This window comes from Ambystoma mexicanum, chromosome 5p, assembly GCF_040938575.1.
Source record: "Ambystoma mexicanum isolate Mex_15411 chromosome 5p, UKY_AmexF1_1, whole genome shotgun sequence".
Classification (NCBI taxonomy): domain Eukaryota; kingdom Metazoa; phylum Chordata; class Amphibia; order Caudata; family Ambystomatidae; genus Ambystoma; species Ambystoma mexicanum.
The window spans coordinates 663665416-663692367 of record NC_090930.1 but is presented as its reverse complement, the minus strand read 5'-3'; the positions used below and the strand labels follow the sequence as shown (position 1 = coordinate 663692367).

The following is a 26952-nucleotide window of genomic DNA, read 5'->3' as shown; positions in this document are numbered from 1 at the left end:
ATGGGGGGTGCATAATACACCTGGGTGTGAATGGGGGAAATGCATAATCCACCTGAGTGTGAATGGGGGGATGCATAATCCACCTGGGTGAGATTGGGCGGTAAGTGGACAATGCACATACAGCTAAACACTGGTGCCCTGAACATCCCAACCTGAACATGACACATCAATGCCATACATAAGACCAATAATGCACAGAAATGACAACATGCCAGATGCACAAGCAGGTCACCATGGGAATGTCAAGTGATGGTTGACAAAACATGAATACACCTGTGACAATGCCTCTAGTGGCAATACATACAGAGTGCCATACATCGCCAATATGGGTGGCAAGACATGGTTCTGCATCCACACTACATCTGCATCAGCATGAAAGCGAACACCCTGCATCACCTGGACAACACAATCCACAGCAGCAGACCATAGTACAGTACACGTTGCATCAAATGAGCCTGTGTGCAAACATCCAGGGACATGTGCATGTCAACACCAAATAACTGCAGCCATGGCAGTGATTTCAAATGTTGTCAGGTCAGATATTGACTTACACATGCCTCATTGTGCTCCCTTGCAGGTGATGGTGGCTATCCCTTGAAGCCGTGGCTACTTACCCCTGTACGGAACCCGCAGAAAAGGCACAAAGAGAGGTACAGTCGGGGTCATACCTGTACCCGTGTGGTGACTGAGCAGACCTTTGGCCTGTTGAAGGCACGGTTCCGCTGCCTCAGCGGGTCTGGTGGAGCACTCCTTTATGAGCCTGAGAAGGTGGGAAAGATCACTGTGGTCTGTGTCATGCTGCACAACATGTGCATCCGGAGAAACGTAGCACTGCAACCTGACATTGACCTGCATGCTACGGGTGAGGATGAAGAGGATGATGATGTCGGAGGACCAGCACCCCTGGCAGTTTGCGATGCACAAGATGGCCGTGTTGTGCGCCAATCAGTGATTGACGATTTCTTCTGAACCACAGGGATGCAGATGGATCTGTGTTTGTTCTACACTGGGCACTGGGAAGTTGCGGACATGGACACAGGGTGTGTGGGGAGTTGGGCACTGTGCGCTGTCATACATTGAATAAACACACACGAAATGAACAATGTCCAGTCATGATATGATATTTGACACAACGGTTGTATTGAAATTCTAACAATATTGTGCTTCATCCCTCGATCTCACACACGCCCTGCCCCCACCCCCCAAACCCCCAAACACCCCATACCCCCAACACCCCATATCCGCCCCAACACCCCATACATCCCCCAACACCCCCACATACCCCCAACACCCCCCAAACACCCCAACATCCCCCAAACACCACCAACACCACAGCCCCTCACCCACTGTCATCCCACACACGAAGTGCCATTTGTGAGTTTAGCAAGGTGGCAATTAGCACATGCAGGGTGGTCTTGCTATTTACGGCCTCTCTTCGGGTCTGGGGGCAGCATGTCTGTGGGGCGTGCGCTGCGTCTGGTCATGCGCACAGGACTTGAGGGAGTCGAGCTGGCAGGTGTTGTGGATGGGGTCGAGGTGGATGGCTGTGCGACCGCCGGTGCAGGTTTTTGCTGCTGCATATGCTCTAGAATCCTTCCAAGGACCTGTGCAACTGCAGCCAAACTGTCTCTGTTTATACTTGGGGAAGGGTGCCATAAGAGAGCTGCAAACTGGAAGAATCTTAGGACTTTGTTTTGAACACTGTTTCCTTGTTGGGTACTAACATCCCTACACATTGTATGCTTATAGTTGTTAGGGCAAGCATAGGTTTTGGACTCAGATTCCTAAGATGAATTCTTTGTCTCAGACTTTCCCTGGTTGTATTTAATATAGGGCAAGTGTGGCTTATTTCCATCCTGACATTTAAATTAATAAACCTGATTATTTGTTGTCTGTGTCCTTCTTCATGATGCCTTCACAGTTCATAGCAATAAACTAATTTCAAGCTGAGTTTTAAAGTTGGACCTGTAACAACAAGAATAATTCTAATAAAAATCAATAAAGTGCTAGTGTCAAAGCAGTACAATTAACTTGCATTAAACGGATCCACACAGATTTGCTTGCCATAATATAATGAACATAAACAAAAAGAATCAAAATGTACAGACATAGATTGTTAATAGCAGAGCAATAGTCAGTGAGATATTTAAGAATTTCCAAATTTTATTTTTTTGAACATAGTCAAAATCCACTTATTTCCATTCCAGGGTTGCCTAGCAACCTAAACGTTCCAAAGTGGGCAATTGGTTCAACCTAAAGCGCATGTAGATGTAATATGGTGTTCATCCCCCATTCCAATGGCTGGAAAGGGGATAATGGCCTGGCAGCCCAAGTTATTGGGCCAAGTGAAGCGAGGGCGGATAACGGGGGCTCACGACTGTTATCCCCCATTCCAGCCATTGAAATGGGAGATGAAGGCTATTAGCTCCCCGGGTTGCCAAAGCGGTAACCTGAGGTGCTAAAAAAAAGGATTTTCCAAGATGGCAGCCGTGGAACGAGAAGAGGGGCTCCTCATGGAGCCCCTCTTCCCTTTCCATGACGACCTGTGGGAGGCAATGGGAAGGAGCACATGTGGCACTGCAGAAATAAGGTAAGTAGTGGTGTCAAGGCGGAATATAGGGACGGAGGGTGGAAGGAAGGTAACAACGAGGAGAGCCAGCCATCAAGCGGCTTTGAATGTGGGCTTGCACCGGTGGTTCAAGCCTGCCTTCCTAGCCATCAGAATGGCTAGCTTCCCCTCACCAGGATGCTAATATGCATTTCTGGATGGGAAAAGGTAAATATATTTGGGCAATTGATCTCTCCTCCTAAACAACCCTGCATACTCCTTATATGACTTGAACAGGAGCAGCTGTTGAATAGTTTTGCTCCACTCTAGTGTATACAACTTAAATTTAACTTAAGTATGGTTTCCAATCAATTCTTCAACATTTGACTCAATCCTGTAAAGAAGATTTGACATTCTCTCCCCAAAGTTGTTAAGCAGATGCCACTTCTGCCTTAACTCCTGGGATGGAGCTACGCTTCAGGAGGTGCTGGAGCACTCTCTCTTCCACCTGACCATCCTGGAATATGATCCTTGACAGGGGGAGACCTTTCATGATTCAACGTGCACTGCACCCATTGTGTTGTTTCTTTTTCATTCCATCATCTTGCTTTGTGACATTTTTGGAAATGCACTTGTGCAGCTGAGGGAACAATGAAGATATTTCCCCTTCTGTGACTTTACTTTCACATGTGTCTTTTCCTAAAAATCGTGTGCTACTGTATTTTGCTACTGTATTTTGGCCTCATTGTTACCGGCCACTCCAAAATCGCTGTGCTGCTTTACAGGCGGTTGTTCCTTGCCTGGCCTCACTCCCCCACCTCCCATTGGTTTCCCTTGCCTAGACTGGTCATTCCAAGCAACCAGTAGGTGGGAGCCGGCCACAACTGTAAAGGCCCACGACAAAGGGCCCTGTCTGCTCCCTGTACACTTCAGGTACACTCCCCCCTGTTCACCTGTGAAGCTATGTGTGCCCCCCCCACTCCCCCCAGTCACCTGTGATGCTATGTGTGCCCCCCAGCCCCCTGGTCACCTGTGATGCTATTTGAGCCCCATCCCCTGTCACCTGTGATGCTATTTGTGCCCCCACCCCAGTCACCTGTGATGCTATGTGTGCCCCCCACCCCCACTGGTCGCCTGTGATGTATGTGTGCCTCCCACCCATCCCCTGGTCGCATGTGATGCTATGTGGGCCCCCACCCCCCCTGGTCACCTGTGATGCTATGTGTCCCCCCCGGTCACATGTGATGCTATGTGTGCCCCCACCCTTGGTCACCTGTGATGATAAGTGTGCCCCCTACCCCCACTGGTCACCTGTCATGCTATGTGTGCCCCCCCAGTTCCCCTGTGATGCTATGTATGCCCCCTACCCCCCTGGTTGCCTGTGATGCTATGTATTCCCCCCACACCCTCCGTGGTCACCTGTGATGCTATGTATGCCCTCTATCCCCCACTGGTCGCCTGTTATGCTATGTGTACCCCCCACCCCCCTGGTTCCCTGTGATGCTATGTGTGCCCCCTATCCCCCTCTGGCTGCCTGTGATGCTATGTGCGCCCCCCCTAGTCACCTGTGATTCTATCTGTGCCCCCCTATCTCCCCTGGTTGCCTGTTATGCTATGTGTGCCCTCCACACCCCCCTAGTCACCTGTGATGTTATGTGTGCCCCAACCCCCTCCCCGCATCCAACTCCTCCAAGCCTGATAGTGCCCCCAATTAATTTTTGCCTTGGCATGCTGCTGCCTCCCTGCAACATGGGTAAGCACCATGTATCTTGACCATTCTTGGACTTTTGCATCTGTGTATTGCTGCCGCCTTGCAACATGGGATAGGCTCCATGCATTTTGTCCATTGCTGGACTTTCGCATCTGTGTGTTGCTGCCGCCCTGCAACATGGGGTAGGCACCATGTATTTGCGCATTGCTACACTTTCACATCTGTGTGCTGCCGCCGTTCTGCAACATGGGGTAGGCACCATGTATTTGCCCATTGATGAACTTTCGCGTCTGTGTGAAATGCACCTATTATGACCTTAATACGTACTCCAGATGTAGTTCCCGGCAACAAGAGGTGAGCTTTCCCAAGTATGTATTAAGTGTACCTATTTTGTCCCGCATATGTACTCCTGAAGTAGTTCCCCGAAACAAGAGTCGACCTTTTGCATGTATGTATTAAATATACTTATTATGTCCTTCGTATGTACTCCTCATGTAGTTCCCTGCAACAAGAGGCACGCTTTCCCAAGTATGTATTAAATTTACCTATTATGTCCCTCATATGTACACCTGATGTAGTTCCCCGCAACAAAAGGCAAGCTTTTCCAAGTAGGTCTTTTTGCACTATCCAGTCCCAATGTATATCTGGTCTGGAACTATTGTAACCTGTTTTCCTCAAGCACTTACTGTAACTATATTCTTAAGTTCAAGTGCCTAAATGCCTCTGGGCTTTGTGCACTATATAAATATCAAAATAAATGGATAAAAATAAATAGACAGACTATTGCTGCCAGATGGCACTTAGGTCTACATGTAGGGGATTTTGCGGGGGGATTGAGTAACTTATCATGCAAACATAACTTCTTCCAGAGAACCTTAGAGGCAAGCGAGATCAAACCAAATTCATGGTGTTTCACTGCATTTGGAATAGAGAAAGGAAATCACAAGGTTTTCTTCCAAAAAATGCCTTAAAGGATGTTTAAATAGGAGCCGATGTCAAGCAGAATAATGTCCAGACCGTACAAAATGGCTGATTCTTTTTGGCTAGCTAAAAAGACACTAATGGCAAATAGGAGTATTCTTGCAGCTTAGTATGTATCTTTTTCAACTTACCTAATAAGGGTTGTGACCAAACTCTCAAACTATCCCTAAGATCACACATTGACACGTTATTACATAAATTAAAGCCCAGATATCGTAAAGATGGAACTTTTCTGAGATGATGTTCGCCCACAGTCTATACCATCGTTTTAGGCTTGGTCTTGATAGAATAGATGACCATTTTTTATTTGGATCCATTTACCAATAATTTGTTCTTGACTGCGTACTCCGAGAACAAATTTAGCTTCCTCTGCCAAGCCCAAGATGTTTTATCAAAGAGAGCCAAATTGTCTGCAATGGTGAGCCAATTTAATTTTAAGCTACCAAGTTGATGTGATAGTTGTTAGCCTGCAACCACAATTCTTTGATGTCAGAAATGTAAAGGTTGAAGCGGGTTGGGCCAAACATATCGCTGCTTCAAACCAATGCAAGTGTCAATGGCCTTGAACAATGAACCCTCTATAGTGAGTCTTACTTTAATAGAAGTACTTTGATGTAAAAGAGAGAGTGCCTGGACGAAGGGTCATGGAAATCCGAAGACAACAGTTTGTTTCAAAGAATACTCCTGTTGACTCGGTCAAAAGCACTACTCATATCCATAGATGAAATGTATGCTGTGCCAATTGCTCCTCGTTTAACCTGAGCCAGAATATGGGACATAATTAATCCATTTAGAGAGGTACCTATACATTGGGCCTGATCACGACTTGGCCATTACCGCCGGCGGTATTACCGCCGGCGGTAATAGCCCTACCGCTGAACTCCCCGGTGCTAATAGCGCCGGATCACGAGTTCAGCAGTAAAGTAATTCCCCATTCCCCATTGAGCCCATTCGGGAATGCCCTATTCCCCATTGGGATCAATGGGGAATTTTCACGCTCTTAACGCTGGCGGATTTCCCACCGGCGGTAATAGCGCAAATTTTCGGCGGATTACCCCCCAGCTCAGAGCTGGGGCGAAATCCGCCGAAGCCCTGATTCGGCGGACCCTTAAATCCGGCGGTATTAGCGCTACCGCCGGATTTAAGGGTTACCGCCGAAGTCATGATCAGGCCCATTGTCTAAATCCAACCTGGAATCGGGAAAGTAATCCTAATCTCGCTACCAAGCTGTTCAAATCTCTTAAAATCAGGGAGGTGAAGATTTTACTGGAGGCATCAAATGTAGCAATAGGAATTTAATTAGTAATAATGCCGTGGTCACCTTTTTTAAAGATCGGAATAAAGATGGAAGTAGTCCAGAATTTGCACGGAACGTAGGATCTCTCAAAATAGTGAGAGGGAAATGCAGGACCATAACTCCGGGTTATTTTTAATGTTTGCTGGAGACAGTACGTCTGTCCCAGAGCTCTGGAGGGTTTGGTCTTGGTAATCGTTAATAGTACATCATCATAAGCCCAGTAAGAGTCAACAGCATCCCTGAAATTTAAAGGGGGACAGATGTCGCATGGTGCCATTGCAGGACTAACATATAGAGCTTCATAAAAATCTACCCAGGTTTGTTCATCAATGATACTGGGCGTCTCAGGGATGGTACTTCCAGAAGTGATATTAATCAAATCTCAAAATCTCAAAGAGCTAGTGTGTTTTAGCGTTTCAAGCATATACTGGTTATCTCTATTGTATAACGTATGTTTCAGTACATTGATAAAATGTTTGTACCTCTACAAAATTATATGCATTTTATGTAAAAGAAAATAGTCCTAAAAGTTAATAATGTAATTAATGTAATCATTACTTTTAGCAGTCAAGTCATTTATAATGTTATGTCTAATAAGTAATCGCATACATGATGTAATTGGTTATGTAATGAGTGATGTCATCAGTGAATTCATCAGTGATGCAATTTCGGATACCATCATTGTGGTCATACTCTATGCAATAGGGGAAGCATAGTTAGGTGGCTTTGCTTGAAATGTCTGCCGAATTTCAGGGGTTTTGTGGCGTTAAACTTTCACCTTAACGTCTCTTTAACTAAGGTTTTGTTCACTCTTATATATGCACACAGTCACACACACACTGTTATGATTGATTTGAGATAATTTACTAGCGAGCAATCTCATGCATAATCTAGAACAGTTATGTGGAAAGCATGAACGGTTAAATTGACTCAGTAAACTATTGCATATTTTCTCCACAGCATACACCTCGCTCTAAACCATATGGTATCCAAGTGTGCTGAAACTGGCATAAGATATTAGGAACAAAGCGGCAGTCTAGGCTTCTGTCCTCTCAGTGACTCTTGTGTTTCTTTACTGCCCCAGGACTACAGGGTGAATGTTTTTCTGCGCCAGCAGTGGAACGACCCCCGGCTCTCCTACAGGGAGTACCCTGATGACTCACTGGACTTGGACCCTTCCATGCTGGACTCAATCTGGAAACCAGACTTGTTCTTTGCCAATGAAAAGGGTGCAAATTTCCATGAGGTCACCACGGACAACAAGTTGCTCCGGATCTTCAAGAACGGCAACGTGTTGTACAGCATCAGGTAACGATTCACTTTGGTACATATGGGCGCACAGGGAAGGGGCGCGAGCACTGCCAAACGCAGTCACTTGCTCCGCTGACACTCAGTGACGTAGTTGATTTATACCTATGTTTGGAAAAATATTATTTAGTAGTTTGGGCTTTTGTAAAAGATTACTGCTTTGCTCAATTTATTGTGGCGAGCTGGGCGTAGCTGTGAGCCTATAGCCAAACTCGATTTATGCTGCATGTTTGTTTAAAAAGGCTGATTTTCCTTTTTATATTAGAAACATTTATTTATTATTGTATTTATTTTGACTTGTATCTGAATATTCCTTCCATCTAAGCTAAGGCTTTTGTCAAACTTCTTCAAACCCAGGTGATATGAGTGATGATAGACAAGGTTCTCCCTGTTACCATCTCAGCGTGGCATGTGGGATTTCATAATTGATTATTGTATTGTTTGTATTTTTTATTTGTTTATTAAAAAATTATTTTATACTCATCACTGCAGCAAACAGCAAAAGTATTTCTGAAAGTGTGTTCATCACAGTTTCAAAAGTTATCACAGCGATTGAATAGCTCAGAGACCTTTCTTCGTTCTTAATAGTTGCTAAATGTGTCCCGACAGTTTCCCCGCCCAGATTGTGAGAAGTCGTGGGATCGAATACGGTCTCCCCTTAAAAAAAAATGCCATGTAAAGTTGCAAGGTCCAAGCACGCAGATTTACTGTAGGTGGCTCCTGTCTTACTGCTATCAGCTTAATATTGCTTTTAGCAACTGTACACCCCATCGCCAAAGATCACAGCAATCCCCAGTGCCCCAACTTCCTATGTTGGTGCTGTATCAACTCACTCTCACTAAAAGAACAGTTTTTTTAAACTGCTGAATAAAAAATGTGAGTCAGAAAAACAGACTCGACTGTTCATGGAATCCAAATCTCTGTACACTGTCAGCTCCAAGTGACAACAATTGCCATTCAAACCAGGGATCTTGGTCTATCATCGGCTTTCTAATCTTTAATGGTCCATATGTTCCAAACATCTGCCTTTTCTGTGTGCAGCCATCAGGCTACCTAACAGGAACCTGCAAGTTCCAAAGCTCAGAACCTCTCTGTTGTGGTGCATCATTGAAGAAGCTAATCAGGAACTTAGGCATTTCAAATCCCAGTTGAGTTGGAATGTGATTCTGTATTTGCAGAGGAGACCGACAGGATTACTTCACAGGGGATATTTTTGGTTGCCACGCATTTTGGAGGTGCAGAGCTGCTACCTCCATACTTCCCCATTAATGCCTATTCCCACCCCATGCCTGCCTACCCCTTATCTGCCTACACCCACCTTTCACCGGCCAACCCTACATCAGAGAACAATTTGGGGCTCGCTACGGGTTGCAGCCACGACCCCTGCAGTCTCCTTTGCTACCCCTGCAGTCTCTCTTTCTACCCCTGGATTTAAAAAAAAGGATTTGTATTTTAAATGTATTCTTAAACAGAAACTCCACTCTTCCCCGGTCACCCTGCTTCCCTTGCATTTCTTTGGCTGCTGCCCACCTCCTCAATGATTCACCATGTACTCAGAATTCCTTTTGGCTGAGTTCCATACACCACTTGTTAGTTGGTGTGCTGAACCTTCCCCTTGATGGGCGAGGAGGCTGACAGACTACTTCTCCTGCACATGTCTTGGTGTGAATGTTCCGCCTCTCAACATGGGGAGGGGCTGCAGGGGTCTCTTTTGCTATCGTGGCTGCAGTTGTATTGGAGATTTTAACTCCCTTCCACATCTCTCCTTGGCATGGGGAAAAGTTAGCTCTCCATGAAAGTCCTCTCGCTACATTAGCTAACGCAGCACTTCCTTCTAACCCACTGGAAGGTGGTTGCGGGTTCTCCAAGGATGCCCTCACAGGTTAGGGAGGTTTCATTCCAGCAAGAAGTAGAGAGAGCAACACCTGCCGCCCAAAGAGCAAAAATGACATTCTGGAATGGGTTTCAAAAGCTGAAACCTACAGGCCATCCCAGATAGAGCCCTAGACTCAATCCGGCAATTGGAGTAAAGTCCTTCACCCAAAGCCTTATTTAAGAGCCAGCTCCCCACTGGAGGGAGTTTCCAGAAGGCAGAGCTGGCAAGTTGCAGAAGAGCAGCATTGGAGGAAGTTGTAAGCGGGAGTGAAGTAGTTGAAGCAGGGGGACAGAGGATCCAGAGGAGGTGGGGGGTGCTGAGAAATGAGGAGGTGGCAAAGAGGAACATCCAGGAGTATGAGGCAGAAGGAAAAGGTGAATAAGAAAACCGCAAAACTGGAGATCAGTACAGCTGAGAAAGTGGGTGAGTAGTGACGAGCAGCAGATGTGGATGGCCAGTGAAGGAGGAGCATGCCGGGGGTGGTGATAGGGAGGGAAGAATATCAGGTGGCGAGAGGCTAATTGCACCAGGAGTGAAGAGGAGACTGGTGTCTGAAGACACTTGGAGAGGAGAAGTGGAAGAGAACGCTCAGGAGAAGATTAGAGGTGACAGTAGAGGAGCGGAGGAGGATGAAGGTTAAGAGAAGTGGTTGAGAAGGAGCTGCAGGAGACATGATGTCATTAAAGGAGGAAAACTGTAAGCAGAGACTGACTCGAACCCTGAGAGATGGTGGTGTGACAGGATGTTGGACGCAGGTGCATGCTGCCAGAAATTCTCATCAATGTGACTATTTAAAAACAAAAAAAGTAAGTCTCGCTTTTACAGGATGGGTACTATTGGCGCCCTGACGGCTATACATTTACACTAGAAGTAAAATGAGGATTTGTACACCTGCAGGTACACTGAAGTCTTCTTACTATGTCTGTGCTTAATGTAATAGTATGCACATCCTAACTTGCACCATTTAATGTTTTAAGGTATGTCATGTATTTACTTTGTATAGGGTTATTTAAATAGTTTTTGTGAATTCAGAGTGCTCTCTGAGACAGCCATCTCAGAATAAGCTGTAAATGCACAGCATAATTGAATATTGTGGCTAAACCTAGTGGATAGACTAAAATGCTTACAAACAAGTTCGTCTGTGCACACTATTCAAGATATAGTTAAAAAAATAAGACTTGTGAACCCGTGGGTTGGCAGAAGTCTTTCTAATATGTCTATGCTCAATGTAAAAGTGTGTAGAGACTAACTTTCACGCTGTATTTACTAGGTATAGGCACAATATTTAAGTACACTTGCAATATTGATTGAATTGAAAGTGCATTCTGACATGATGATTTTGCCATTTCAGAAAGTCTTGTATATTTGCATATGCCTAATAAATACATTACTAAATTTAACACATTTGCAAGTTAGTCTATGCACAATATTAATTAAGCGTAGATATACAAAGACTTCTGTGCATTCACAGGTGAATGGAAATCTTTTTGTACTATTTTTCATCTAATACTATGCAGTGTCAAGCTTGCTTTATTTTGAAACATTGTAGCATAATATGCAGTTATGTACATGTTGTTTAAGTACTTTGTACATTTCCAGCATGTTCTGAGATGGTGAGCTCAGAGCAAGATATTAGGAATACTTTCCTGAGAATAAAGATGAATGTGTTAATGGAGTATCTAGCATTTCTACAAGTCAACATTATTCTAGTAAACATGCAATACTTTTTCAGGGACTCTTTTCCCATCCTTGCCCTTTCTTAGCTTCCCATGAAGATTTTGATTTGTGAAAATGACCTTTCCACGTTGTAGAGACTTCTAATTTTAGCAGATAAGGCATAATGTGATAAAAGGATTTGCCTGGGAGAATCACTTTGGTGGAGAAAAGATTATTTTGACTGTCAAAAGAAATCAACTCCAAGCAGATGCTAACTATGCTTATCAAGTGCTGGTCATTACAAAATGAGAAGAAAGTCTCATTAATGTACCTCCTGAGCCTTGATTGGAAGGGGTGATCAGTCCAAAACTGTTTGCCTAGTGAGGGAATATCAGGGATCCTATCGCAGAATGTTGCAAGGGCAACTCAGCAGGTTAGGTGATTGTTGCTGAGATGTTATATGTTAATACCTTCCTGTAAATCATATGGCTTTTATTTTCTATTCCTGCTGCAACATGTACTGTAAAATGTATTGTTTTGACTGGGGATGAGCCCAGCTCTCCCACTTCACTCTGGGTGGGAACTTTTAGCAAAACCAAAAGCTGGCACCCATGGATATACACACAGTAAGTGAACATATCTTAAAGTGAAATGTACAAATGTAGTTCAATTGACCTTCTCCATTGAAGGAAGTGTGCAAGACAAAAGAGCATTATACATTTAAAAAAAGTAATGATTATCAAGTGCTGGTCATTAGAAAATGAGAAGAAAGTCTCATCAAAGCCATCTGGAGACTAGCGACATCTAAGGCAAATAAAGCTAATCTTATCAACATCTCTACTAAATACAAAATGGAAATTCGGCGCTCTAACAAGGAAACCTACAACACGATCTTGCAAGCAAACTCAGGTACCAAGGAACAGTTTGCAATCCTGAACGAACTTGAGAGCCCGATCCCTGTACTTGATAATTGTGTTAAAGATAAATCATAGTGCTCTGACATTCAGAAGGCCCTCACGGACAATCGCTACCCTCCAAGTTAAAATATCTAATAAAAAACTTAGCATACCAAGTACAACCCCACAAGCCTGCAGGCTACCTACTTTACCTAAACCAGTACAACGTTTCAACTTCTCTAAAGTCTCAATACTAGAGGTTGAAAAAATCATCCTCTCGCTTAAACCCTCTAATTGTCATGGAGACAAATTTCCTGGCCAAATCATAAAAGACGCAGCCAGAGATTTAGCACCATTCATCTCCAAACTCATCAACGCATCATTTACTTCAGGCACCATCCCAAGTAACCTCAAGGAATCTTGGGTCCTCCCACTCCTCAAGAAACAATCACTTGACCCTTCCATACCTACAAATTACAGGCCCATCACAACGGTGCAATTCCTCCTAAAGATACTGGACAGGGTGGCTTACCTACAAATTCAGAAATTCCTTGAGCAGAACCAACTTCTTGGCATCCGACAATCAGGATTCAGTCCACAACATGGCATGGAAACTGCACTTATCAACCTTAAAGCCCAGGTTGACGAGCTGAGAGACAAAGGTAAATCTGCTCTATTACTCCTTCTAGATCTCTCAGCAGCGTTTGACCTGGTGGACCACAAGGTCCTCTGTAACCATCTACACTCAGCAGCACACTTTTCTCAACAAGCTATAGCCTGGATCCAATCATTCTTAAGCAGTAGAACAATGAGTCTTCTCTGCCACAGCAGCAGCAGACCCTATTCCCATCACCTGTGGAGTTCTGGAGGGGTCTTGCGTCTCCCCTACCATGTATAATATGTTTACCAAGCCCCTTTTTGATGATCTGGATTGCCTTCGATTCACCTACACTAACTATGCCGATGACACCCAGATTCTCATACCGCTTACAGGGCATTATGATAAGGATTTGGCCTTGGTGAATAGAATATACCTCATCATTCAGGCATGGATGGCACTCCATGGTCTATGCCTGAATGATAATAAAACATAACTTATTATTCTGGGGATCACGACTAATATCAACAAGCTTGACCACAAATACACCTCATTTGCTATTGACAGTAACACAATCAATGTTGCTAAGGAGGTAAACACGTTAGATTTCTACCTGGATTCTAGCCTTAACTTGGAAAAACAGGTGAACGCAATGGCATCTTCCACAGCTTATACATGTAAGCTGATTAGATCTGCCAGACCCTTCCTCTCAACAAGCAGTTGTACCACATTGGCCAGAGCACTTGTGTTGTCCAAATTGGACTACTGTAATGCCATATACCTTGGGTCCAATAAATACATCACCAGAAAAAATTCAAACCTTACAAAATAACGCCTTGAGAGCAGCATTAGGAATAGCAAAAAAAGAACATATCTCAGTGGTAAGGAGGCAGACTAACTGGCTCTCCACTATTGAAAATATCAGGCTAAAAACTGCTTCATTAACTTTCAAATGTCTAAACAACAAGGCACCCCGTTACTTGATAGATAGAATCAACAGAAAACTTACTCTCCGACCCATCAAAGCTGCCTACACTAACTGCCTGAGAGTCCCTACCTTCAAAATTACTAGAGTTGGTGGTAACAGCTTCCCAGTCAAAGCGGCCCAACTTTGGAATTCCCTTCCCCCTTCTATAAGGGCGGACCAAACTTATTCAAACTTCAGACTTCACATTATCAACCGGTTCAAAGAAAACAATCATTATCAATAGTACGGCCCCCTCAGATTACTGCCTTTTTGTATATATGTTGTTTACCCCACATAAATGTACTGTATTAACTACCTTACTATTTTAATATACTGTCACTGATGACCAGGTATTTGGTAACTTTCTCTTGTAACATATGCACTGTATCTTCCTCTGCATGCCATTACTATCTGACTGTACTCTCCATATCCTGTACTGCATTTTGTAACTTTGTAATCTGAAAATATGCTTTGTCCCTGTGACCTGATACCCTCGGGTCTGGTGCGCATTATAAATAAATAAACAAACAAACAATGAAGACCAGAAAAATAACCTGAGAGACGAAATGTTCCAATAAATATGCTGGCAAAGTATAAAAGGTGCTCACCTTTTTTAAACCCAGCAATCTGTAGTAGAATATTCCCTGGAAAGCAAAATCCCAATAGACAAGTGTTTGGGGTCTTGTGGGTAAGCGTCTGCACTGGGAACATGGCAACCTGGATAAACACCTGGTAGCCAAATACTTGAGCAAGCTTGCCAACCTAAAATAAAAGATTTGCTGTCTACCCACATTAATCCTTTACTTGTGCCCTAAAAAGCAGCCACAATCAGGGCAAAATAATTGTACAAATGTACAGGATTGCAACCTCTCTTGGCAAATGCTTGGCAAATATTCATGACTCACTTGCCCTCTCATCATTTCCCCTCCTCACCACCATGTCTGGCTTTCAACAATACTCTGCTTTATAAAGATACCTTTAAAAGTACACATGGAATAGTAAGGTACTCACTTAAAAATGAAAATCCTTATAGAACTATGTTAGGCAAAAAAGTGTACAATTGTGGAATTATGCCCTCCCCCCCACATCTTGACTGGGAGACCACAAATACCAGAATGCAATTCAGCAAAAGGCAAATAAATGACCTTTGAAAGGCTTATATCAAAATGTAAAGTGTGAAAGGATTACCTGTTTGTTTTCAGTGTTTGACAAATGCAGGGTTCATCTATGATGTGAGTACAATATCACATTCTACCAAAAATAAACATGAACATCTGAATGGAATGTTGTTAGTTAACCTAAAACTGTTCTGTGTGATATTGGCCTGGAGGAAGTCTAGATTTATGGAACTCACTTGTGCTTTCTGTGTGCTTCCAGAATGAAATGCTCATTTGCATTTCTTCACATGGAAAGGTTACGAGCGTCTTGTCCAAAACAATGGTCCCTTAAATGAGCCATCATTTATAAATCGCTCCTAATTTAGAAACTCTCCTTGAAGAAAGTGTGAAGCAGCAATTAAGGGGCCTGCAGCTTGTGATGGGCCTCTGGGTGCGGGTGCTCTAGAGAGCCACAGGAGGTTGGGAGGGTGCTGTGACACTGTGGTCTCGCACGAACCTCGCACATGAAAGCCGCACATGGCTTTCCTTTTAAAGCCGACAGACAGCTGGCACTTTTCAGCTCTCATCCAAACAGAGATACACATACATAGAGGGTCTGTGGGGACAGAAAGAGACACTGAAAAATCCATGTTAAACTTTTTTTGCAAATACAAATATTTGTCAGCGGTCAAGGGCTTTGCATTTTAGCTAGTTTTAAGACGTGAATCGCAAAACCACAAAAATGGCTCGCTTTTATCTACAATTCCTCAAAATTGGCTCTGACCACTTACGAACATAAATATATGTGTATATATATTTTTTTATAAAGAAATCAATGTAACATTGAATCTGCAGTGTTTTTTTAATAAGGCAGGAAACAGGAGGGGAAGCATTGGGAGACTGCAAACAGGTATGCATGGGAACATGACATGACATGACATGATAGGTTATTTATAAGGTGCTTAATACCCAGAGGTTTCTAACCGCAGACCCGGCGATCGAACTTGGGTTTCTCCGTGTAGTCTTGTTTCCAAGGCGAGCACCTTGCCCCTGAGCTATCCTCCCGAGACCATAATGATAATGACCCTTTTCCTATTGACTACCAAGCCCCCTCTCCAGCCAGCCATGCCTGCCTCAGACTACCACCCATCCCTGCTCACACTAAAGCATGACTGGGATAGGGGAAAGAGTGTTTTTTTGTTTTAAACCTTGGGGGCACTTTTTCTTCCAGAGGTGTTTTCCCAGTGTTTATCGTATTTCACTGAACACAGGAAAGCCTAGTTATAATATCAGAAAGCAAAGTACACTTGTTATAGCAGCCTGGATTTTACTCCTGACAACAAGCTTGCTTTGGACCAATGCCTTGCAGTATTTGCCTTTATATAGGTGAGGAACCATGTCCTTAGTTGTTTCATCTTTGAACTTCAAGTCATGAAGGAACTCTGTTGGGAAAGCAGTCTATACCAACATCCTCTGCCATAGAGGTGAAGACGGAAGGCTGTAAGGCAGGGACAAGCTCTGCTCCATACCCATCGAATGGTACATTTGGGTTAACCAGTTGGATGAGCCAGGCCTGGTGCAACTGAGGCACTGGTACCCAGGACCCTGTTCATTGCAACCTTCCTGGCTGAGAGGTGCAGGCAGAAAGGACATGGCCTTTGGAGATCCTGGGTTGGCTTTCCCCAACACATAGAAGTGAAGGAGTAGCTCTAAATCCTGTTTCTCACCTTGTTCCATTTTTGAGCCAGCTCAGCTGCTATGAGATGATTTTCGAGCTGCTCCGAGCAATAGGAGCTACTTTTGAGACTTGTCGCTTTCTGATCTGCTGTTGAGCCATCAGACCATTGAATCAACCCATCACCTGCCAGCATTTAGGCACCTTCAAGCCGATTGCCACAGAAGCACTGCATCTCGCTGTTGGAACTCCTCGAGATGACTTGACCAAATCAAGACACTGCCTCGACCTATCGCTTGCCTGCACAACACCCAGTCAAGCAGATCTTTGCTGCAGAGACCGCACCAAACGGTTGGATATTTCTAGCTGACTCGACACCCCAACCTATTGGAAGCACCGATTCAAAATGCCTCGATGTTGACTCGACCCAGTAAAAGGGCCTATAAACCTGACCTGATGCTGTTGAGCACCAAAGACAAGAGACAAAGTTATTTGAAAAGACCTTGCATGCTCCCTGGTGAACCTAATTAACCATAGCTGCTTTTAAGCCTCACTTTGTTTGCTGTTAAAAAAAATATATCTTTAAACATTGATATTTTGATTCAATGGGAAAATTTCACTCTTAGTCAAATTAATCTTATGACCAGGCAGTATACTAATATCATGAAAAACATCCCTCAAAATTGGGCAACAAAAACAAAAATTAAACAGTGCAATTACTAAATCATCAGCAGATGCCAGAACTTTGAGATCTACAGGTCCAAATATCAATCACTGAATCTCAACATTCTGTCATATTAATGTGAGTAACGGCTCCAATGCAGCATTAAATAGATTAAATAAAAAGGATGATAAGAGGCAGCCCTCCCGTGTGACTCTATGTAAAGGAAATGATTCCGACATAGTATCATTGACCCAAATCCTAGCCAAAGCCCCATTGTGTAGACAATTAACCATACCAATAAAGACCTAACCAGACCCCATTTTGCCTAATGTGAATTCTAAAAACGTCCACTCAGCTCTGTCAAATGACTTTTCCACATCTAAAAAAATGAATACCGCTTTTGATTCTAAATCAAATTTGGAGCCTAGTACATTGAGTAACGTTCCTATATTGTCATATCCATATCAATGGCCCGTAAAACCAGCTTGTGACATATGAATCACTTCCCCAATACAACCACTTAACTTGTTTGCAAAGACCTTTGCTAAAATGTTCATATCCACATTAAGAAGTGATATTGAATGGTAGTTCTCACATAGTACTGTTGCTTTTAACCAGCGTAGTTTCAGTTTGCAAATAGTGTGTGCATTTATAGTAACGAGCATTGAAAGTGCTAGAATTGTTGTGCTTTATTTGTAATTAATGGGGGAGAAGCCTGCAGTGACTTCCTTCTGGTCACAAGCACGCTGCTTTGCACGAACGCTACTTCTGTATTTTGTTTGAAGTATAGAACTACAATCCCCAGCAGGATTGTAGTTCCTAACCCCAATTTCCCTTCAAAGCCGGCGCGAACGCGCCGGCGCGCACGGGCAGGCCCAGTCTGTTCCAGTCTGTGCAAGGAGGTGCACGGAGTGCCTAAATCGTAAGTCCCTCCTTTGCCTGTTTCTGTGTGATACGTCTGCCTTTGGCATATTACAGCCATTTGGTAGGTCATAGGAACGGGGGAAACTTCCTGCCTCATAGGTACAGGTGGGGAGAGATAGAAAAGTAGGAATCCATGGCATTGACCCATGGAGACCAAAATGGTAAGGCGGTAGTCAGCAGGAACCAATTTCAGACGAAGAACCCCCCCATAACACACAGAGAGAGAGCAGAAGCCCCGAAACCAGACAATATTGGCAACACAGCAAAGTTGCAAGTGGGACTGCTCAACACCCGATCCCTAAATAAACATGCCCATAATGTTCATGACCTCATCAAAGAGAAGGACCTTGATTTACTTTGTGTAACGGAAACCTGGCTGAAAGACCCTAGTGGTCCAGTGTGTGAAAATGCGGTGCCAGAGGGTTACATAATATATAACAAAAACAGAGAAAACGGTATAGGCGGAGGAGTTGCCATCATTGCCAGAGACACTTTGAAGCTATACAAAGCCGATTTTGTATGCTCTAGCTGTGAGACAATTCAACTAAAATTTACATTTTCACCGAACGATATTCTTAATATCATTACCCTCTATAGACCACCTTCTCTAATCTCCGATTTTGAAAACAAAGTCACTTCTCAATCTGCTAAGCTTATCTCGACCAACACCTCCACACTGCTGGTAGGAGATATGAATAGATGGAGAGGGAACATCGAAGATAAGGAAGCAATACAGCTGGAGAAGTCCATGAAGAATCTGGGCTTCCCGGTAGTAAATAAAGAACCAACCACCCCCCAAGGGAATCAGTTAGATTGGATTTTTACCAATAACTTGAAGTGCCATAACGTTGTTACCGAACCATGTATATGGTCGGATCATCATTTGGTCACTCTGGAAATAAAACTAAACACACCTTCCGCACGAATCAAAAATCCCCACATTAAAATTTGGAGGAGAAATTTTAAAAATATAGGCCCTGAAATATTAAAACCATGCCTACAGAAGGTTGCTGAGTCCTTTCTGGAAAAGGAGGACTGTGAGAGCATGCTTAAGAAGTATAATACCCATATGCAAGCTCTGGTGGAGGAATATGCCCCTCTGAAACAGAAATTGGTTAGGGAAAACAACAACCACCGTACATGGTACAGCGGAGAGCTTAATAATCTTAAACAGGAGAAACGAACTAAAGGAAGGATATGGAGGCAAAATCCCAACCAAACTAATAAAGAAAATTAGAAAAGGGCTGATCACTTTTATAGGAAGGGGATTAAGGAGGCAAAAAAAAGCTATTACAATAAAGAAATTGAAGCAGCATCCAACATCAATAGTAAAATTTTTGACATACTTAAGGGGATAGAAAAACCAAGGGTGCTAACACCACCACATACACCTACCAGAGAAGATTGTGATAAGGTGCAAGAAGCTTTCGCTAATAAGATACAAAAGGCTAGAAACAATATTATTACAGCCAGAACCGATTGTGACAGACCTGTCACCCAAGCTGCAGCTACTAATGCGGAAGCAAATGGGAGTTTTAAGTTCCTACCCATATCAGAGAAAGATTTATGTAAGGTCCTAGCCAAGATGAAACCGACATCGTGTGCAGAGAATACTCTGCCTACCAAAATTATTTTGGAGCACAAAGAACTCTTCCTACCGGTTTTAACGAAGATAGTAAATGCATCTCTCAGTGAAGGGGTGGTGCCTAAGGACATCAAGGAGGTAACTATTACCCCACTAGTAAAAAAAGCAGGATTGGACCCCAAAGATCCTGGAAACCTACGGCCCATCACTAACTCAAACTTTATTTTGAAGGTGCTAGATAAAGTTGCCACAAACCAACTGCAAAAACATGTGGAAGACCTGAAGCTGTTGCACAATCAACAATCAGGTTTTAGGGCCGCCCATAGCACTGAATCTGCTATGCTGGACCTCCAGTCGCATATGTTGGGCCTGAGAAATAAAGGCAAAACAGGGGTTCTCATGCTTCTCGATCTAAGCGTGGCCTTTGATTTGGTGGATCACCAGCTCCTTCAGGAGGCACTGGCCAACATTGTTGGTTGTTCCCTTAAGGCTTTGGCTTGGTTATCATCCTTTCTCAAAGATCGGAGTGCTAGAATACATTGGGGTGATAATTTCTCCAAGGCCGCTCCAAGGAGTCCCGCAGGGAGCTAGCCTGTCACCTCTCTTATTTAATATATATCTGAGAAGCCTCTGCGAACTCCTGGAACACATCGGCGTTTTCTTTACTAATTACGCTGATGATACGCAGCTCATCTTTGAACTCACTGGTGATTACACCACTGACAGTGCTAAAATCTCAGAGGTTTATAACATCATAGACCACTGGATGCAACATCATTGGATGTGTTTAAATAATACCAAAACAGAGCTGCTGATTTTCGGCACGCGACAGGCCAGATGCAAACTAGGGAATGAATACAAGTCCTTTACCATCAAGGACGCTAACATCCCGGTGTTGCCACATGTTAAAACTCTCGGGATGATGGTAGAGGCCTCAGTGGGCGCAGAAGTACAGGTAAGATACCTGCAGAAAAACAACACCTACTATCTACGACTTATGAGAGCAATAAGACCATTCATTAATGAAGTCAACACTGCGACAATCGCTAGGGCCATCTTCCTGTCGCGACTTGACTATGGCAACGCTCTCCTGCTAGGAGCCACAAAAAGGGAGATTCAAAAGTGCCAAGTCATACAAAACGACGCAGTTCGCATAGTTAAAAACATAAATAATAGAGAACATGTGTCAACAGGGAGAAGAGCACTACACTGGCTAAGAGTGGAGGAGAGAGTCAGGTTCAAGGCTATGACTATAATTCACAGATGCATATATGGAGAGGCCCCTAGCTACTTCAAAAAACATTTCTCTTTCTATGCTCCTGGAAGATGTCTAAGATCAGCCGACAGGGGCACGCTGAACAGACCCGGGGCTAGGTCCTCACTTAGGCAGGGCAAATCTTTCCCGGCGAAAGCAGTAGACCTCTGAAACAAATTGCCAATGGCTTTACGGCTTGAAGCTAACTACCAGAGTTTTAGGAAATTGCTAAAAACCTCATTGTTTCAATGAGCATTAGACCTTCGTTTCCCTAGGTTTTCTACCTGTCTTAATGAGGTGTTTCGTGTTTCTGATCTTCTTGGTTTCCCGCGGCCTGATGCCTGCGGGCTACCGGCGCGTAATAAGCACGCACATAACATAACATAACATTTAGAGTGATCTTTGCCAGGTTTTGGAAGCAAGGTAATTAGGGCCTCTTTCATTGTCGAATGCAACTCTTCTTTCACTATTAGAGCATTATATGAAGTGCACAAAATTGGAGCCAGCAAATTATCTAATGAACGGTAGAATTCCACCAGAAGGCCATCTAAACCTGGGGATTTATTCATTTGCATTTGACCAATAGCCAAAAGAATCTCAACCCCAGAAACCTCTTTCTCAAGTTCCAAACTATCTGCTTCAATCAACGCTTGTAGATTCATTCTTTCAAAAAAGATTCTAGATCCCCATTAGTAGGTGTCAAAGTCTCAGAACATAGAGACTAATAATATTGTATTTTCGTCAGGACAGAGATACCATCATCATGTGTTATATTCTTAATTACAGACCGATGCATATATCCCTTAAGTTTATTTGCCAATAGCTTACCTCTTATTTCCCCCCTCTACCAAAACGCTTGTCTTGTACAAAAAGACGCCTCTCCTGAGTGACATTAGTGTTCATGTTATAATACAAGTGGCGAGACCAGTAGAAATTAGTTTACATCGGGTACGTGACAGATGTACAGTATATGTGATGTTCACATTTCAGTAAAGTATGGTTAAATGTTTGCGAAATTTCATCATTATTGCATATGAGTGACATATAGTTCGGATAGACAAGGTTGTTTACATGACCCGTAATGCGCGGCTAGCTGGGTGTGCCTGATGGCAGTTAAGACCTTGGTGTGGGGTGAGGGTTACAAAGGAATCGATTGTCTCTGAGGGGCCGAGGGCTGTGTGTTCTCTGCTAGGGTCCTATCTATTTCTCTTCTTCCTAGGTATATTCAATGTGTTTGAGCTTGTCATTAAGAGTACAGGGGCTGCTTTAGATGTTGAATTGGGGTTGAGGCCAGGGAATAATGCTAGGAACCGGTGATTGATTAATTAGAAACATGGAACATGAAGAAATGTGTCTGTGCCCTCCTCGGTGAACATATCAGGTCTGTGCATCCCCATTGGGCTCTGTGTGCCATTCCGGTAGTAATTCCTAATTGTACTATGAGTCGTAATTGTCAAATAGTGAGACTCCAGGATTGCACATAATTTACTCAAGGCCTGGCGATTTAATGTGTGCCGTAATGGATTGAAGACAGTGTAGAAGGGTCACATTCTGTTCCTCCAGATCCGCTGCACGTATGAATTGCATGTGGTTGAGCATTACACTCGGTTAGTACCGCTGTCTGGGCCGTGTCATGAGGCCTGGGGTTGCCCTGTTGGTCAGGTGGTTGGGGTGTGGGTAGGGGCAGGTTGTCCCGTAATGGTGAAGTATGGCGAGTGCCTAAGTGGTAGCAGTGATTTGTGGGGAATGCGCCTGAGTGTTCGGGCGAGGAAGTGAAGTACATGAGCTTGTGTAAGCGTGTACTGACGTGTTGTCACGGAGGCAGTTAGCAGTTAAGAATAGGGGTGGGGGTGACTGGGGGGAGCTCGCTCAGAGTGGTTGACTTGCTCGTTCCCGGTTGGGTTGTGCGTACTCTGACGGTCTCGCAGCGATCTGCTAGGATTAGCGATGATGTGTGTATGTGGCTCTCAGTAATAGGTAAGAGCAGACGCTGCCGATTGGCCGAAGGGTGAGAGCAGTTGCGAGCAAGGTGGGCGGGTGACGTGTGTACAGACAGATGATATTCTGTTGTTGCATGGGATACGGCGGATGAGCCAACCCTGTCCGAACCAGTTGGTCGTGGCAGAGTTGCTGTTTAGAGGCAATTGGCCTGAAAGAACTCTTCATAGTGGTGTCTCCTTTAAGGCTGATAGGCTCAGTGTTCTGTGCAAGTAGGGGAGGCTGGAACCCATTAGGGTTGGTTGGTTAATATAAGTACCAGGATTAATGATCCTGATGCCAGGCTGTGCCCTGGTGGGGTGTAGGGTTTGAAGACCCGGTGTGACGGGTATTCAGTTTATTGATTGCCTGTTATGGTGTATGGCCTGCCGATGAAGGCAGGGGACAGATATCCCATAATGGTGTTTTTGCAGCTTAGACCTGATGAGTCTATAAGTGGGTCTGAGTCCCGTCCCCTGTGGGGTGGGGTCCAGTTTGTGTTGGATGGGATGGGGTCAGTGCCCCTGGGGTCTGGAAGCATGGGGGTAGTAGGCCCTAGAGATGCACTAGGGGTGTGCTGGGTTTGGAGGACTGGGCCAACTTGTGTCTGAATGTTTGGGAATAATCAGTGATGGGTACGGACAGGGAGACCTGTATGCCAAGTAATGTAATGTTACAAACATTTATAGAAATACATTAAGTTCATGGTCGGAGTTAAGGCCCAACAGTACATTCCTGTATTTACAAATAAGCTTTGCCTCCCTTTGGCACAGTCTTAGTTCTCTGTCTCCTCTGTCTCCTCCTCTTGGTTCTTTGATAATGACTTTGAGTCCTACAAATCTGATGTCCTCTATTTGTTCCCATTGATGTTTCTCTTGCCAGTGTTGTGTGAGTGGGAATTTGGCATCCTGTGATTTGAGCGATCCGAGATGTTCCCATATCCTGGTTTGCAATTCTCTGATGGTGTTACCAAACTTGCAGGTGCTTGCATGTGCAGATAATTACATAGATCACATATTTACATTTACAGTTGATAAAGTCGAGGATCTTGTGGTGATGGTTGTCTCTAAAAGTGATTGTCTTACTGTCTAGAGCATGCTTGCACATGGAACAATTTCCACATTTGAAAAATCCTGTTGGTTTGGCCACCGTTAGCCAATTGTCTTTCCTATGTTAGCCAATTTGGCAAACATTTAACCGTACTTTACTGAAATGTGAACATCACATATACTGTGCATCTGTCACGTACCCAATGTAAACTAATTTCTACTGGTCTCGCCACTTGTATTATAACATGTACACTAATGTCACTATATGTCACTATTACCCTGAACCACAACACCACCTCACTTAAAAAACCATTGGTTGAAACATGCGTCGGCACTTAAAAATCCTAAGCACGTAGCTTCATGACTTGCATTTTGAACAATGTACGCACTAGGATGTTTATCACACAAGTGACAACCAATGCTAAACAATTAACGTTTGGGACCAACTGACACAAAAAACTATATATCTTCACAAAGCCTAAAAGGTGGACAACATTATTGAAGAAGAAACTAACGTACTGTCAATCGACAACGGGTCATTACCCAATCCAGTGCCAACGTACAAAAGGGTTCCAATCCCAGCAAAAAACATATACTCAGAACTTGGACTGTGGGAGCTCTGTCCATTTGGAAACCCACATACAGGCAGCTGGAGATAACCAGTCTACCGTAAATCAAGCACTAACACAGACTCACAACCTAGCGCAGAGATCCACAGTTCCTAACAGCTCCAACCGCATTTCACATGCAGTTAGAAATACCCTCACTTTTGTAACAGTACCTCCAAAGTGATGTGCCTCCTCTTGTGCCCAGGACACAGAGAACCTAGACTCATTTACTTCCATGTGTTTTGTGATAAGGCAAAGAAGGTGGGGAATGAGTACCAGTAGGACAGAAAGGTTTTTAATTCCCCTGCTTAAATACAAGCATTGGAAAGGCAATACAGTTGATGTTTGCAGATGTTTATTGCCTTTATTGTATATTATATATGTCTTCATCAGAATTAAAGTAGCTGTAATAATTGTTGCACTTTGTTGTGTGCACTGACTGTTAGGATACAGTGTTGAGTTGCATGTGAGGTTCATATGTCCTTGCTCAATTGTTTTTTTTTCAAATTGTTACTTCCTGGGTAGAGCAAGGCACCAACCAGGCATCCTTTGTTTATAAATCATTTATTGTATATTGGCAGGAATAGCCAGTAATTAAATACCGACATTTTCCATGTGCAGTGCAATTAGAGGCCCTTGGCAGAGCAATCAGTGAGGCCCTATGCCACGTGCGCATGTCTGCCCCCTCCTGACAACCTCAGGTGGGTACATCACCAGCTTGGGGCCATTTGCATATCAAAATGATCCCAGAGTTGGTGCTTTGAGTGGGTAAGGGATGAAGTAAGTCGGTGGAGAAGCCCATATAATTTACTGGGCTTTGAGTGTTGTCACAGGTGGCACAATAATCACTCCAATGCTCTAAGGTTGTTCAAGGGTTTTTATTGATAAGTCCACGAGCCCTAGGTTTGTTCCTCTCTCTCTCTCTCTCTCTCTCTCTCTCTCTCTCCTCTCAAAGCACCTCTTCCATAGCCCAGAGGCCTTTAGCCCCAGGTTAGTATATAGCGCTGGTATTTCCATCAATATGCCACACAATAAAATAGCTGAGATAGTAGCCTAAAAGCCCCTATCCTTATCGCTTATCGAAAACTCCCTCAGGGACATTCTAACTGCCCCTACTCCAACCAGTTGCAACTGGTCTAAATGGGTGTGGGGGTTGTGCCTTGTAGACACAATGCTTGATTTGATGTTTCTTAGCATGCTCATTCTCTCTTCTCCCACTTCTTTACTTCTCTCTACAGGCCCTTTCCACTCGTCCCCTTTACTTTCTCCTCTCTTTGCCTCCATTCTACTACTCCCTCCTCTAAACTAAGACTCCCTCATCTGCACCACTACTTCCTCCTCTGCACCACTACTTCCCCACTGCAGCACTACTTCATCTTGTGAATCACCACTCTGCCCTACTACTTCCCCTGTGCCCCTCTGCACTACTGCTCCCTTCTCTAAACTACTACCCACCTCACACCAACGTCTAGTCAGTCAACCTCTTTTCACCCAGTGTCATATGCTTCACACTTGCTCCCTACACTGATTCCCATAACGCCACTCGCCACACTATCAAACAGTCTCACACTACAGTATAATTTCCACTCTCTAGCCAATACCTCACATTCTCTAGGAATCACCTTCACAATCTGTCACTCCGTCCTCCCTCCTGCTGATCTCCTGGTCATCCACCTCCTCCACTTCTGACCTCACCCGAATAACCTACTCTTCCTGCTTCCTGTCGCTTCCATATATCTCCCTCCCTCTTTTATTATTAGTTGTCTGTCCCAGGCCAATCTGGCCCTGTATTCCCCACTGAGGTTGTGGTAAAGAAAGGAAAAGACATAAGAAGTTGGCTAAGCCCCACCCACATTGTCCACACTGGGCCTCTGTGGAACAACAATGGCAGCCCAGGGATACAACAAATCTTGTTTTTGTTCTGGGCATTGGCTTTGGGTGCTCCTGAGTAAAGTTTCATATCAATAGGGGTTGAGTTGCCCAACCTTAGTGTCTGGTGCTCTAAGAAGCTTGTTTTCAGTCCTAACCCCCTCCAAGTAGATGATTAAAGTCCATACATAGAGGGATAACCCCCACCCCTTTCTTCTGCACAGGGCCACCATGCTGGAGAAATGGGGCACGCCTTGTGCAAACTGGGTTTCGACTTCTTTGATTAACTTGCTGTAAAGAACTCTGTAAATGACTTTGACAAATCGGATTCTGCTCCCTAGGTGTACAATGATGAGTAGGGGAAAATGGCCAACTCAGCCCTCACACTTCCACAAACCAAAACACAACGCA

The 26952-nt window shown here is 44.0% G+C and overlaps 1 protein-coding gene across 2 annotated transcripts in view; it reads left to right on the top strand.

Annotated features, from left to right (window-relative positions):
• LOC138481120 (glycine receptor subunit alpha-4) overlaps positions 1-26952 on the top strand; it is a 1152059-nt gene that overhangs the window by 686577 nt on the left and 438530 nt on the right. For both annotated transcript variants that reach the window (XM_069613038.1, XM_069613039.1), the window contains exon 4: positions 7622-7845. In XM_069613038.1, coding sequence (XP_069469139.1) covers positions 7622-7845 — 224 coding nt within the window. The remainder of the gene's footprint in view (positions 1-7621; positions 7846-26952) is intronic.